Consider the following 14,172-nt stretch of genomic DNA (forward strand, 5'->3'; position numbering starts at 1 on the left):
GAAAACCACTAGATGGCAGCAAAGGGACATAAAACACCCTCTTTGGTGCCATCCTACGGTCAAAGAGAGTTTTGTAGCCTATTACTGGTAGCTCTATGCTTACTGCACTGAATTCAAACCCTCCTCTGGCCTTCTGACTATTAAGATGTGGTAGCCAGGCTCTTCTTCAGCAAAGGATCGTTACCTTGTCGTGGTGCTGGAGCTTGAGCACCTCAATGATGCCATGAGCTAAACCGTGAAGGGCCACCCAAGACGGGAAGGTCATGACAGAGAGGTCAGACTAAATGCGATCCCTGGGGAAGGTAATGGCAACCCACCTCAGTATTCTTGCCGTGAAAACTAAATGGATCAGTACAACCAGAGATATGTCGGTATACCATCGGAAGATGAGACCCCCAGGTCGGAAGATGGTCAAAATGCTACTGGGGAGGAACAGAGGATGAGCTCAACTAGCCCCAGACGTGATGACGCAGCTAGCTCAAAGCCGAAAGGACGGCTAGCGGCCGACGGTGCTGGTGGTGAACGGCGAATCCGATGTTCTAAGGATCAACACACCATTGGAACCTGGAATGTAAGATCTATGAGCCAGGGCAAATTGGATGTGGTTATTGGGGAGATGTCAAGATTAAAGATTGACATTTTGGGCATCAGTGAACTGAAATGGACTGGAATGGGCCACTTCACATCAAATGACCACCAGATCTACTACTGCGGACAAGAGGACCACAGAAGAAATGGAGTAGCCTTCATAATTAATAGTAAAGTGGCGAAAGCAGTGCTTGGATACAACCCAAAAAACGACAGAATGATCTCAATTCGAATTCAGGGCAAGCCATCTAACATCACAGTGATCCAAATATACGCCCCAACCACAAATGCTGAAGAAGCTGAAGTAGAGCAGTTCTATGAGGATCTGCAGCACCTACTGGACAACACGCCTAAAAGAGATGTTATTTTCATCACAGGAGACTGGAATGCTAAGGTGGGCAGTCAAATGACACCTCGAATTACAGGTAAGTATGGCCTGGGAGAACAAAACGAAGCAGGACACAGGCTGATAGAATTTTGCCAAGACAATTCACTCTGCATAACAAACACTCTCTTCCAACAACCTAAGAGACGGCTTTATACATGGACTTCACCAGATGGACAACACCGAAATCAGATTGATTACATCCTTTGCAGCCAAAGGTGGCGGACATCTGTACAGTCGGTAAAAACAAGGCCTGGAGCTGACTGTAGTTCAGATCACGAACTTCTTATTGCACAATTTAGGATCAGACTAAAGAGATTAGGGAAGACCCACAGATCAGCTAGATATGAGCTCACTAATATTCCTAAGGAATATGCAGTGGAGGTGAAGAATAGATTTAAGGGACTGGACTTAGTAGATAGGGTCCCGGAAGAACTATGGACAGAAGTTGGCAGCATTGTTCAGGAGGCGGCAACAAAATACATCCCAAAGAAAGAGAAAACCAAGAAGGCAAAATGGCTGTCTGCTGAGACACTAGAAGTAGCCCAAGAAAGAAGGAAAGCAAAAGGCAACAGTGATAGGGGGAGATATGCCCAATTAAATGCAAAATTCCAGAGGTTAGCCAGAAGAGATAAGGAATTATTTTTAAACAAGCAATGCGCGGAAGTGGAAGAAGACAATAGAATAGGAAGGACAAGAGACCTCTTCCAGAAAATTAGAAACATTGGAGGTAAATTCCAGGCCAAAATGGGTATGATCAAAAACAAAGATGGCAAGGACCTAACAGAAGCAGAAGAGATCAAGAAAAGGTGGCAAGAATATACAGAAGACCTGTATAGGAAGGATAACAATATCGGGGATAGCTTTGACGGTGTGGTCGGTGAGCTAGAGCCAGACATCCTGAAGAGTGAGGTTGAGTGGGCCTTAAGAAGCATTGCTAATAACAAGGCAACAGGAGACGACGGCATCCCAGCTGAACTGTTCAAAATCTTGCAAGATGATGCTGTCAAGGTAATGCATGCTATATGCCAGCAAATTTGGAAAACACAAGAATGGCCATCAGACTGGAAAAAATCAACTTATATCCCCATACCAAAAAAGGGAAACACTAAAGAATGTTCAAACTATCGAACAGTGGCACTCATTTCACATGCCAGTAAGGTAATGCTCAAGATCCTGCAAGGTAGACTTCAGCAGTTCATGGAGCGAGAATTGCCAGATGCACAAGCTGGGTTTAGAAAAGGCAGAGGAACTAGAGACCAAATTGCCAATATCCGCTGGATAATGGAAAAAGCCAGGGAGTTTCAGAAAAACATCTATTTCTGTTTTATTGACTATTCTAAAGCCTTTGACTGTGTGGACCATAACAAATTGTGGCAAGTTCTTAGTGGTATGGGGATACCAAGTCATCTTGTATGCCTCCTGAAGAATCTGTATAACGACCAAGTAGCAACAGTAAGAACAGACCACGGAACAACAGACTGGTTTAAGATTGGGAAAGGAGTACGGCAGGGCTGTATACTCTCACCCTACCTATTCAACCTGTATGCAGAACACATCATGCGACAAGCTGGCCTTGAGGAATCCAAGGCTGGAGTTAAAATCTCTGGAAGAAACATTAACAATCTCAGATATGCAGATGATACCACTTTGATGGCTGAAAGTGAAGAGGAACTGAGGAGCCTTATGATGAAGGTGAAAGAAGAAAGTGCAAAAGCTGGCTTGCAGCTAAACCTCAAAAAAACCAAGATTATGGCAACCAGCTTGATTGATAACTGGCAAATAGAGGGAGAAAATGTAGAAGCAGTGAAAGACTTTGTATTCCTAGGTGCAAAGATTACTGCAGATGCTGACTGCAGTCAGGAAATCAGAAGACGCTTAATCCTTGGGAGAAGAGCAATGACAAATCTCGATAAAATAGTTAAGAGCAGAGACATCACACTGACAACAAAGGCCCGCATAGTTAAAGCAATGGTGTTCCCTGTAGTAACATATGGCTGCGAGAGCTGGACCATAAGGAAGGCTGAGCGAAGGAAGATCGATGCTTTTGAACTGTGGTGTTGGAGGAAAATTCTGAGAGTGCCTTGGACTGCAAGAAGATCCAACCAGTCCATCCTCCAGGAAATAAAGCCAGACTGCTCACTTGAGGGAATGATATTAAAGGCAAAACTGAAATACTTTGGCCACATAATGAGAAGACAGGACACCCTGGAGAAGATGCTGATGCTAGGGAGAGTGGAAGGCAAAAGGAAGAGGGGCCGACCAAGGGCAAGATGGATGGATGATATTCTAGAGCTGACGGACTCGTCCCTGGGGGAACTGGGAGTGTTGACGACCGACAGGAAGCTCTGGCGTGGGCTGGTCCATGAAGTCACGAAGAGTTGGAAGCGACTAAACGAATAAACAACAAGCCAGGCTCTTCCTCCTATGCTGTCCCCCCTTTGAAATTCCAGCTCCAGCTGCAGCAGCACCACCAACGAAGACGATAAGGACACTGATCTGGAACCTGAAAATTACAAATCCAAGCAAAAATTGCTGGAGGATTTTTATTACCAAACATAGCAGCAGCAGCAACAGGGCTGTCCATATCATATGGTCAAAAAAAAAAGAAAAAGTCAAGACTGGCTCCCTGTCATGCATTCCTTGCCTCACCTTATCCTGAAAAATGTCCAGAAATGCACCACCAGGAAATTGGGAAGAGTCTTTCCTTCTGAATGTATGGTACTCCTTCTACACCCTTTGAACTGGGTCTGCCAATTTGTTTCTAGGCCCAAATTAAGGTTTTCCTGTTAGCTTTTGAGCTCTAAATGGTCCCAAAAACCTAAGAGGGCTGAAAATCAATCCCTCATGTACTTGGTCATACAGCATAATCTTGTAAATTCTATCCTTTCATCAGTCTACTGAGAAATCTTAGGCTGGTGAATAACTGGGCGATTATGATTGTAGACACACACCCCCCCGGTGGAAAATGAGTGTGGTCCCCTCCTCGCTTCTGGCTTTTAGGACAGTGTTCCATTTTTTGTCTTTCAGTGATGTTATTGTACTTGTGTCGCTTCCAAAGCTGCCTGAGGAGCCGAGGGGGAGGATTTAATAGGTTCGGTCGAGGGGTGAAGGTGCTGGGCTAGAAACCGGGTGACTGAGAGTTCTAGTCCCTCCTTAGGCATGGAAGCCGGCTGGGGCAGTCACTCTCTCTCAGCCCGACTCCCCTCACAGGGTTGTTGTTGTGGGGAAAAGAGGAGGAGGAAGGAGTATGCAGTACGCTTGCCGCCTTGAGTTATTTATCAAAATAATATAGGCGGGATAGAAAATACATAAGATGATGATGAGGATGATGAGGATGATGTCCTTTTAAGGCCAGCTGGGACTTCACAATCAGTCAAGTAACAATGGGCAGGGGTTACTAGTGCAGCAACTAGCAGCCAATGGGGCTCCCCGAAGGCTGGAAAATGCCAGGGCTTTCAAACCAGATTGTGACTTAGGAAGTGTTGTTCTGGGGTGCCAGAAAGGAGCAGGCAAGGCACAGAGCATGTGATTTCTTGGCTCCCATTGGGACACTTTTATCATTTGTGCTTTCTTCCAGAGACAACCGCTTTGGGTATGGCCATCGGCCCGCTGATTTTCCTGGCTGTCGTGGCATTAGTCCACCACCCCCTCATGGTCAGTGACATCAACGATTCCGCCACGCGGGACCGTCTCAGGGAGCGTGAGGTGCGGCTGACTAGGGAAATGGGGCTCCTGCAGGTGGAATTGGATCAGGAGAACTGGGACTGGGATCCAGGACAGAGCCAGGAGCAGTGGAGCAGCGGTGAGCGAACACCGGAAGGCGGAACCTGGGACGGGTGGCCTTACGTAGGGCTGGTCCTCCTCCTCCTCTTCGGATGCTGCAGACGCACCACTGAGCAGGAGCCCGGCTACGCCTCCAGCACAGACAGCTCCAGCAGCAGCAGTGAAGGCGACGAGGACACTGACCTGGAACCCGCGTATTACGACTCCAAGCGAAGATTGCTGGAGGATTTTTACTACCACCGCGTTGAGACGGAAGGGAGTGGCATGAGCAGCTTGTGCGATTTTGTGGAGGCGTTTGTGAACAATCTGCTGGAAGGGAGCCGGAACGCCCTTCCCTCTCAAAACACACTTCCTCTGCTGGAGAACTGCATTGGGGTGGGCAGTGCCTTTGAAGGATGGCCCGTGGAGAAGGTTTCCAAAGCGTTCTCTGTCCTTGTGCCCATATCGCCACCCAAGGGCCACTCCTTCCACACTGAAACCAGTGATTCTCAGGATGCTCCAAGCAAGCACGGGCACATCTCGGTCGAAAGGGACTGCGTGTGCAAGAGAGAGAAGCTGCTGGGGGACGTGGTGTGCTTCCTTCACCACCCGGAGCGACAGCTGAGCCGGGAAGAGCAAGGTGGCTCCCTATTGCACGTCCTTTGCACCCGTTCCCATTTGGACGGGGAGAAAGCCACCCAGTGGTTCCGAGCGCTGGTGAGCAAGGCCTGGAATACCCTTGGCCAGAAGTACAACTTAAGTCTCACCATCCAGCAGTCCGGCAAGACCTGCCGGCTGAAATTGGAATTCCCATCCGGGAAGGGGATCTTGATTGACCTTTTACTTGGGGTGCAGCAAGGAGACTCTCTGGTCTTCCTGACCCCCCAGGGTGGCAAGAAAGACCATCTAAACGGTACTGCTTGGTATCAGAGCTTTGCTGTCCAGGAGCTGCTCTTTTTCAAATGGGTGGGCCAGCGAGCTCCCAGGGACAGCTGCCACCTGAAATGCCTTCAGGTCCTCCTCTTCTTCCAAGCCTCCAGTACCCCAGGAAAGAAGAACCCGGTGCTCACCGACTACCACTACAAGACCTCTCTGATGCACCTCTTGCTTCAGGGGCCTCTGTCCTCCTGGGAGCCAGAGCAAATTGCACTGAGACTTGAGGACATCCTCCTGCACATGCGTGGTGCCCTGGAAGGAAAATACCTCCAGCACTTCCTCGTAGGGAACCTTGCCTTCCCTATTCGAATTCCTCTGCCCAGGAGCCTGCGAAGTGCTGCCCCCTTGAACCTTTTCGAGCCCTTGGCCCAGGACAGCAGCCTTCATGCGGAGGCAATGAAGGCGTTTGCAGAGGTGGTGGAACAAGTGAGGGCTCTCTGGCTAGCACCGGGAGAATAGCAACGCCTGGCAGCCCGGGAACATCAGGGTGTTGGCCTTGGACCCAAAGCAGACCCTGCCATCTTCGGCAGGGCGTTCTTCAGCAACTTCCTGGAGCCCCAGGCAGTGGAATCTGCAGAGGCATCAATATTTCATGTGAAAGTCTAAAACAAGCATCACAGGGCTTTGTGTTCTCTGTGAAATCAGAGCTTTCTTAAGTAATAAAAAATGAAATTCTGTTTTGGGCATTTCTTCGACTTGCTGCCTGTCACAAGTATTGCTCCAAACTGGGAAGGGATACAAGGTCCTAATTTATCTCACAGATTTCCCAAAGGTGGCTTTTATATGGTATCAGTAGAAGGGAGATTCATAACCGATTCATAACAACACATCAGTCCATTGATAGGAGCAGAAGCAGAGCGTACTGAAAGCAAACTGCTTTCTAAATCAAGCAATATTGCTACTCACTCTGCTGTAGAAGCTTGTTGGTGCCCTCCACCAGATGTTTTGGACTTCAATCCCCCAAAATTCCTGGTCAGCGTGACCTAAAGCATGCTTGAAAAGTGGCATATTGTGTTGAAAAATATATTCTGGATTCTGTTTTGGCCTTTTAGTGATAGTACTCATTACTTGCTACTTACTAAGCTTGCAAAGCCTCCCTCTTCCAGATGAGATTAAAAAAAAGAAGGCCTCATCTTTCAGGGATGAGTGCATAGGCTAAGAGGAAGGAATCCAGAGATTTAAGAGAACACAAAAACATTGCCCTTGTTCATGCAAAGTTAGCAGCAGCAGCAGCAGCAACAGGGGTGTCCACGGCGTATGGTCAAAAAAAAAGTCAAGACAGAGGCCATGATGGTGAGATCAAGGTTCTGGCTATGTTATCGTTGAATGAAACTTGTGAGTTGGAAAAGGTGCTACCAGGCTCCTGTGGTTTTGCCACCATAAACTGAACACAGCTCTCCTCCTACCATCTCCAGCGGAACTTGGTTACCTGTATCTACTCCAGCCGTAGTTCCTTGAATCAGACGTCCCTTCCTGATTCAATATTATTTGACTTGCTTCTGGCTTTTCTGGAAGTTCCAAGCAGATGGGGAGGCCCCCTTCTTTCTGCCTCCCCTCCAGGACCTTCTTTTTGTTCTTCCCCCTTCACGATTCTATTCTTTAGAGAGGGGAAGGACTTGCCTTTTGTCTTCCCTGGGTAAGTCTGGACTTGCGCATATGTCATGACCACATCTGCCTTCCCAGAGCACATAGGTGCAGCTGAACGTGTTGATTCCACCAGTGGGAATCGGCTGTCAGCCTTGAGGTGGCTGAAGTGGGCCACGTTAGTGAAGGGGGAGAGGAGGAAGCCTTGCCGTTCCCTGGAGCAGGAAAGAGAGGCTTTGGGATACTCAGCTGCAGCTGTAGGCCTTTCCCAGATGCCTCTCCAACGCCTTCATCCCACAGGGCCATTTCACACATTGTACAAGACAAATGGGCGCTCCACCACGTCTACGCTCAACACCAGAAGTTCTTTCCCCAAGAAGGATGTGATCCTCACATGGTAACCCTGTACTTGTAGAATCCATATGTTTATTCTGAGATATAGAGAGGATACAAATGTCATGTCTACCGTTGATGCTACAGCTTCGCCACCAGCTTTGCTGCAATGGCCACGGATCCTTTGGTTTCACCATGGAAGAAATGGAGAGGAAGTACAGGGGCGTGGTCCACGTTGTCTCTTCTTGCACGTATAAGGGAGATCCCCATACCCACGCTTAAACCTAACAAGCCTTGCAGATTGTATGTCGTTATTGTAGAATCACTTCGGAACAACACGTATTCCCTAGTCTAAGGGGAGAGGGGAAGATGAGCATCAGCACGCAAAAGACGATGTCACGAAGTGATTAAGTAGGCTGTCTTCATCAGAAGGTCACCTCTGAGTTGCCATCAAGTCGCTGATGATATCTCCCATCCAACTCTCTCCAGATGTGGTGCGAAGTAGGTCAGAGATCCTCACCGTTTTAAGCCTTGGGAGAGACTCGAAGAGCTGGAAGGTGCTTTGCAGCAGCCTGCCAATTCCAGCTGGCCACTGGGGCCAATACAGATTCACCCCAGAACAGCGTCTTTGGAAAACACTGGTGTTTCGATGCTACCTGCGGAGCTCTCTCGATCTCCCCCAGTTGGAAGGGGAGCACACTGGCCCCTTCCTGGCAAGAATTATGTAGGTTTGAAGGATGTAAATCGATCAGAGCCCGCCCCCGTCTTCAGTTGGGGATTACGTTTAATTGCATGCCTCATTTTCCCCCTCTGCGCAGTCCGTTTCTTCCATGATCCCTCTGGCTTCACCAGGCAGGAACAGCCCTGTCCTTCACTCTACTGACCCTCCTCTGATCTAAAAAGTCATCCAAAGCCAATTGTAGAGCCTGCGGTTGCTTCCCGAGAGGTTGGATTGTTTTAGTTCTTCCACAGACGTCCACAACAGTCCAAAGGGGAGATTCAACCGAGACACCATTGAAGAGGAAGGACCCTTCTGCCTCAAGCTTGGTGCTGCAACAAACGCAGCCCTGGTTGTCCACCCAGAAGCTGACAGTGGTATCTTCTGCTATATATTCATCTGGAACAACACATGCACAAGTCTTCCCTTGACTGACCAAGTCTGGGCACACAAATGGAGGCAATTCACCACACTGAAGACAGGGATCTTTCCAGGTGAAGCCCACTCGTCGTCCACCCTGCCACTTCCGGTCTTCTTCTATGATTTTCACCCTCACTTTCTCATAAAGTTCTATGGGCCGTCTGGAGAAGACAATACCATCATGGAACGAGGCTCTTCTACTTACTCTACGGCAAGATTCCTCCATAATGACCTGGGATCCTTTGAGGTTAGGATGGAAGAATAGAGGAGCGTAGGAAGCTTGGAGACAGCCGTCTGATCCCATGGAGACAATGGGACCCCTTTATGTCAATCAAGAGGAAGGTTCCTCTTCAAGCGTGTCCTCCGGGAGTGAAAAGTCTTTGACCACAAAAAGTGAACTATGCAAATGTGCTCACTTACGTTAGAAAGTGAAACTGGAGCCAAATGCTATGGTGCTGCAACCCACTGCTGCTGCCACAATAGGTACATTTGTGTGACCGCCCCTTGAAAAAAATGATTTCACTGGGGTTAGGCTTGGGCAAGAAAGAAAGCACTTTTCATATTTACATTTTAATCTATCTCTCAGGAAAAAACAAATAACTGCCTGAAAGGTGGGTTTTATTTTTAGGGAGCAACTCTCATTTTGGTTTCACATTTATTTGGATCCAGAGTTGCTCTTTGGAGGTTTATAGCAGCTTCTCCAGAAAAACCCGGATTTGCTGCTGTTAGGGATGGCTTCCGATCATGCTGTTGTTGCTGCGCCAGCCTCAGCACCCCCAATTTTGCAAGCGCTTCAAATCTGGGCCTCCCCCCGGGGGCATGAGCTGTAGTTTTGTTTCGATTTTGATTTATTACATTTACTTTGATGGGGTATATTCTTGTTGATTTCATTAGGTGCCATCAAGTCAGCATCCACTCTTAGAGACCACATAGACAGATCGCCTCCATGTCCCCAGCTGGGTGGTCCTTCTGGTCTTCCAGCGGTGCCCCCATCGCCCCTGTAGCTGAATCCTTCCCCCTCGCTGCTGGTCGTCCTCTTCTTCTCTTTATTTCCACCTTTCCCAGTCTTAGTGCCTTGAGCCTTCTCCCGAGCGCTGGGTCTCCGCAGCAAGGGTCCTCACTAGGATCCTTTGAGGCTGCTCATTGGTGCCTCGAGCGAGACCTCTGGGTTGATAGGTTGGATGATCCATCAGTTTGTTTTCTTGGCCCTCCTCAGTATTCTCAGGTGTATGCTCCAAGACCAAAGTTCAGAGGCGTCAACCCTCTTCCCAAGCTGCTTCTTTAAAGTCCAACTTCCTCTTCCCATGTCCCCGGTCTAAATTCAAAGTGGGCTCCACAAAGCGGAGGGGCTGGAAGGAAACCAGAGAGAGGTGCTTTGTGGTGACTTTGTGGTGGACGGTAGTAATTGACCTTAAACTGGATCCAGGTAAAATAGAGGTAAGGTGTGTTTGGAAATGTGGATTGGGCTAAGACTGCAGAGCTGTTGGCTGGATGGGATGTATTTAAGGGCTGAAAACAGTTTGGAAATCAACGGTGAGCTCCTTGCCATGTATGGTGGGGATGTTCACGCTGGCTCCCTGTCATGCATTCCTTGCCTCACCTTATCCTGAAAAATGTCCAGAAATGCACCACCAGGAAATTGGGAAGAGTCTTTCCTTCTGAATGTATGGTACTCCTTCTACACCCTTTGAACTGGGTCTGCCAATTTGTTTCTAGGCCCAAATTAAGGTTTTCCTGTTAGCTTTTGAGCTCTAAATGGTCCCAAAAACCTAAGAGGGCTGAAAATCAATCCCTCATGTACTTGGTCATACAGCGTAATCTTGTAAATTCTATCCTTTCATCAGTCTACTGAGAAATCTTAGGCTGGTGAATAACTGGGCGATTATGATTGTAGACACCCCCCCCCCGGTGGAAAATGAGTGTGGTCCCCTCCTCGCTTCTGGCTTTTAGGACAGTGTTCCATTTTTTGTCTTTCAGTGATGTTATTGTACTTGTGTCGCTTCCAAAGCTGCCTGAGGAGCCGAGGGGGAGGATTTAATAGGTTCGGTCGAGGGGTGAAGGTGCTGGGCTAGAAACCGGGCGACTGAGAGTTCTAGTCCCTCCTTAGGCATGGAAGCCGGCTGGGGCAGTCACTCTCTCTCAGCCCGACTCCCCTCACAGGGTTGTTGTTGTGGGGAAAAGAGGAGGAGGGAGGAGTATGCAGTACGCTTGCCGCCTTGAGTTATTTATCAAAATAATATAGGCGGGATAGAAAATACATAAGATGAGGATGAGGATGATGAGGATGATGTCCTTTTAAGGCCAGCTGGGACTTCACAATCAGTCAAGTAACAATGGGCAGGGGTTACTAGTGCAGCAACTAGCAGCCAATGGGGCTCCCCGAAGGCTGGAAAATGCCAGGGCTTTCAAACCAGATTGTGACTTAGGAAGTGTTGTTCTGGGGTGCCAGAAAGGAGCAGGCAAGGCACAGAGCATGTGATTTCTTGGCTCCCATTGGGACACTTTTATCATTTGTGCTTTCTTCCAGAGACAACCGCTTTGGGTATGGCCATCGGCCCGCTGATTTTCCTGGCTGTCGTGGCATTAGTCCACCACCCCCTCATGGTCAGTGACATCAACGATTCCGCCACGCGGGACCGTCTCAGGGAGCGTGAGGTGCGGCTGACTAGGGAAATGGGGCTCCTGCAGGTGGAATTGGATCAGGAGAACTGGGACTGGGATCCAGGACAGAGCCAGGAGCAGTGGAGCAGCGGTGAGCGAACACCGGAAGGCGGAACCTGGGACGGGTGGCCTTACGTAGGGCTGGTCCTCCTCCTCCTCTTCGGATGCTGCAGACGCACCACTGAGCAGGAGCCCGGCTACGCCTCCAGCACAGACAGCTCCAGCAGCAGCAGTGAAGGCGACGAGGACACTGACCTGGAACCCGCGTATTACGACTCCAAGCGAAGATTGCTGGAGGATTTTTACTACCACCGCGTTGAGACGGAAGGGAGTGGCATGAGCAGCTTGTGCGATTTTGTGGAGGCGTTTGTGAACAATCTGCTGGAAGGGAGCCGGAACGCCCTTCCCTCTCAAAACACACTTCCTCTGCTGGAGAACTGCATTGGGGTGGGCAGTGCCTTTGAAGGATGGCCCGTGGAGAAGGTTTCCAAAGCGTTCTCTGTCCTTGTGCCCATATCGCCACCCAAGGGCCACTCCTTCCACACTGAAACCAGTGATTCTCAGGATGCTCCAAGCAAGCACGGGCACATCTCGGTCGAAAGGGACTGCGTGTGCAAGAGAGAGAAGCTGCTGGGGGACGTGGTGTGCTTCCTTCACCACCCGGAGCGACAGCTGAGCCGGGAAGAGCAAGGTGGCTCCCTATTGCACGTCCTTTGCACCCGTTCCCATTTGGACGGGGAGAAAGCCACCCAGTGGTTCCGAGCGCTGGTGAGCAAGGCCTGGAATACCCTTGGCCAGAAGTACAACTTAAGTCTCACCATCCAGCAGTCCGGCAAGACCTGCCGGCTGAAATTGGAATTCCCATCCGGGAAGGGGATCTTGATTGACCTTTTACTTGGGGTGCAGCAAGGAGACTCTCTGGTCTTCCTGACCCCCCAGGGTGGCAAGAAAGACCATCTAAACGGTACTGCTTGGTATCAGAGCTTTGCTGTCCAGGAGCTGCTCTTTTTCAAATGGGTGGGCCAGCGAGCTCCCAGGGACAGCTGCCACCTGAAATGCCTTCAGGTCCTCCTCTTCTTCCAAGCCTCCAGTACCCCAGGAAAGAAGAACCCGGTGCTCACCGACTACCACTACAAGACCTCTCTGATGCACCTCTTGCTTCAGGGGCCTCTGTCCTCCTGGGAGCCAGAGCAATTTGCACTGAGACTTGAGGACATCCTCCTGCACATGCGTGGTGCCCTGGAAGGAAAATACCTCCAGCACTTCCTCGTAGGGAACCTTGCCTTCCCTATTCGAATTCCTCTGCCCAGGAGCCTGCGAAGTGCTGCCCCCTTGAACCTTTTCGAGCCCTTGGCCCAGGACAGCAGACTTCATGCGGAGGCAATGAAGGCGTTTGCAGAGGTGGTGGAACAAGTGAGGGCTCTCTGGCTAGCACCGGGAGAATAGCAACGCCTGGCAGCCCGGGAACATCAGGGTGTTGGCCTCGGACCCAAAGCAGACCCTGCCATCTTCGGCAGGGCGTTCTTCAGCAACTTCCTGGAGCCCCAGGCAGTGGAATCTGCAGAGGCATCAATATTTCATGTGAAAGTCTAAAACAAGCATCACAGGGCTTTGTGTTCTCTGTGAAATCAGAGCTTTCTTAAGTAATAAAAAATGAAATTCTGTTTTGGGCATTTCTTCGACTTGCTGCCTGTCACAAGTATTGCTCCAAACTGGGAAGGGATACAAGGTCCTAATTTATCTCACAGATTTCCCAAAGGTGGCTTTTATATGGTATCAGTAGAAGGGAGATTCATAACCGATTCATAACAACACATCAGTCCATTGATAGGAGCAGAAGCAGAGCACCCTGAAAGCAAACTGCTTTCTAAATCAAGCAATATTGCTACTCACTCTGCTGTAGAAGCTTGTTGGTGCCCTCCACCAGATGTTTTGGACTTCAATCCCCCAAAATTCCTGGTCAGCGTGACCTAAAGCATGCTTGAAAAGTGGCATATTGTGTTGAAAAATATATTCTGGATTCTGTTTTGGCCTTTTAGTGATAGTACTCATTACTTGCTACTTACTAAGCTTGCAAAGCCTCCCTCTTCCAGATGAGATTAAAAAAAAGAAGGCCTCATCTTTCAGGGATGAGTGCATAGGCTAAGAGGAAGGAATCCAGAGATTTAAGAGAACACAAAAACATTGCCCTTGTTCATGCAAAGTTAGCAGCAGCAGCAGCAGCAGCAGCAGCAGCAGCAGCAACAGGGATGTCCACGGCGTATGGTCAAAAAAAAAGTCAAGACAGAGGCCATGATGGTGAGATCAAGGTTCTGGCTATGTTATCGTTGAATGAAACTTGTGAGTTGGAAAAGGTGCTACCAGGCTCCTGTGGTTTTGCCACCATAAACTGAACACAGCTCTCCTCCTACCATCTCCAGCGGAACTTGGTTACCTGTATCTACTCCAGCCGTAGTTCCTTGAATCAGACGTCCCTTCCTGATTCAATATTATTTGACTTGCTTCTGGCTTTTCTGGAAGTTCCAAGCGGATGGTGAGGCCCCCTTCTTTCTGCCTCCCCTCCAGGACCTTCTTTTTGTTCTTCCCCCTTCACGATTCTATTCTTTAGAGAGGGGAAGGACTTGCCTTTTGTCTTCCCTGGGTAAGTCTGGACTTGCGCATATGTCATGACCACATCTGCCTTCCCAGAGCACATAGGTGCAGCTGAACGTGTTGATTCCACCAGTGGGAATCGGCTGTCAGCCTTGAGGTGGCTGAAGTGGGCCACGTTAGTGAAGGGGGA

General features: G+C 49.3%; 3 protein-coding genes across 3 annotated transcripts; 2 read left to right on the plus strand and 1 right to left on the minus strand.

Annotated features, from left to right (window-relative positions):
* The first annotated feature begins 4,570 nt into the window (after positions 1-4,570).
* LOC134502923 (inositol 1,4,5-trisphosphate receptor-interacting protein-like 1) lies at positions 4,571-6,149 on the plus strand. The gene has a single exon (XM_063311450.1). The coding sequence runs from the start codon at positions 4,571-4,573 to the stop codon at positions 6,131-6,133; it is 1,563 nt and encodes a 520-aa protein (XP_063167520.1). The 3' UTR covers positions 6,134-6,149.
* A 1,583-nt stretch (positions 6,150-7,732) lies between these two features.
* NEURL3 (neuralized E3 ubiquitin protein ligase 3) lies at positions 7,733-9,033 on the minus strand. The gene is made up of 2 exons (XM_063310881.1): positions 8,476-9,033; positions 7,733-7,942 (listed from the first exon to the last, which is right to left on the minus strand). The coding sequence occupies exons 1-2, from the start codon at positions 9,031-9,033 to the stop codon at positions 7,733-7,735; spliced, it is 768 nt and encodes a 255-aa protein (XP_063166951.1).
* Positions 9,034-11,273: 2,240 nt separating this feature from the next.
* On the plus strand, positions 11,274-12,836 carry LOC134502512 (inositol 1,4,5-trisphosphate receptor-interacting protein-like 1). The gene has a single exon (XM_063310882.1). The coding sequence runs from the start codon at positions 11,274-11,276 to the stop codon at positions 12,834-12,836; it is 1,563 nt and encodes a 520-aa protein (XP_063166952.1).
* Positions 12,837-14,172: the final 1,336 nt, after the last annotated feature.

The sequence above is a fragment of the Candoia aspera genome, chromosome 9 (genome assembly GCF_035149785.1).
Source record: "Candoia aspera isolate rCanAsp1 chromosome 9, rCanAsp1.hap2, whole genome shotgun sequence".
NCBI classification, from domain to species: Eukaryota; Metazoa; Chordata; class Lepidosauria; order Squamata; family Boidae; genus Candoia; species Candoia aspera.

Excerpts from the sequence above, each read along its gene's own strand:
- LOC134502923 (XM_063311450.1), top strand. The coding sequence starts at position 4,571 with ATGGCCATCGGCCCGCTGATTTTCCTGGCTGTCGTGGCATTAGTCCAC.
- NEURL3 (XM_063310881.1), bottom strand. The coding sequence starts at position 9,033 with ATGGGATCAGACGGCTGTCTCCAAGCTTCCTACGCTCCTCTATTCTTC. Across the intron at positions 7,943-8,475 it reads ACTTTTTAGATCAGAGGAGG|ACTAGGGAATACGTGTTGTT; the intron begins GTCAGTAGAGTG and ends CTCTCCCCTTAG.
- LOC134502512 (XM_063310882.1), top strand. The coding sequence starts at position 11,274 with ATGGCCATCGGCCCGCTGATTTTCCTGGCTGTCGTGGCATTAGTCCAC.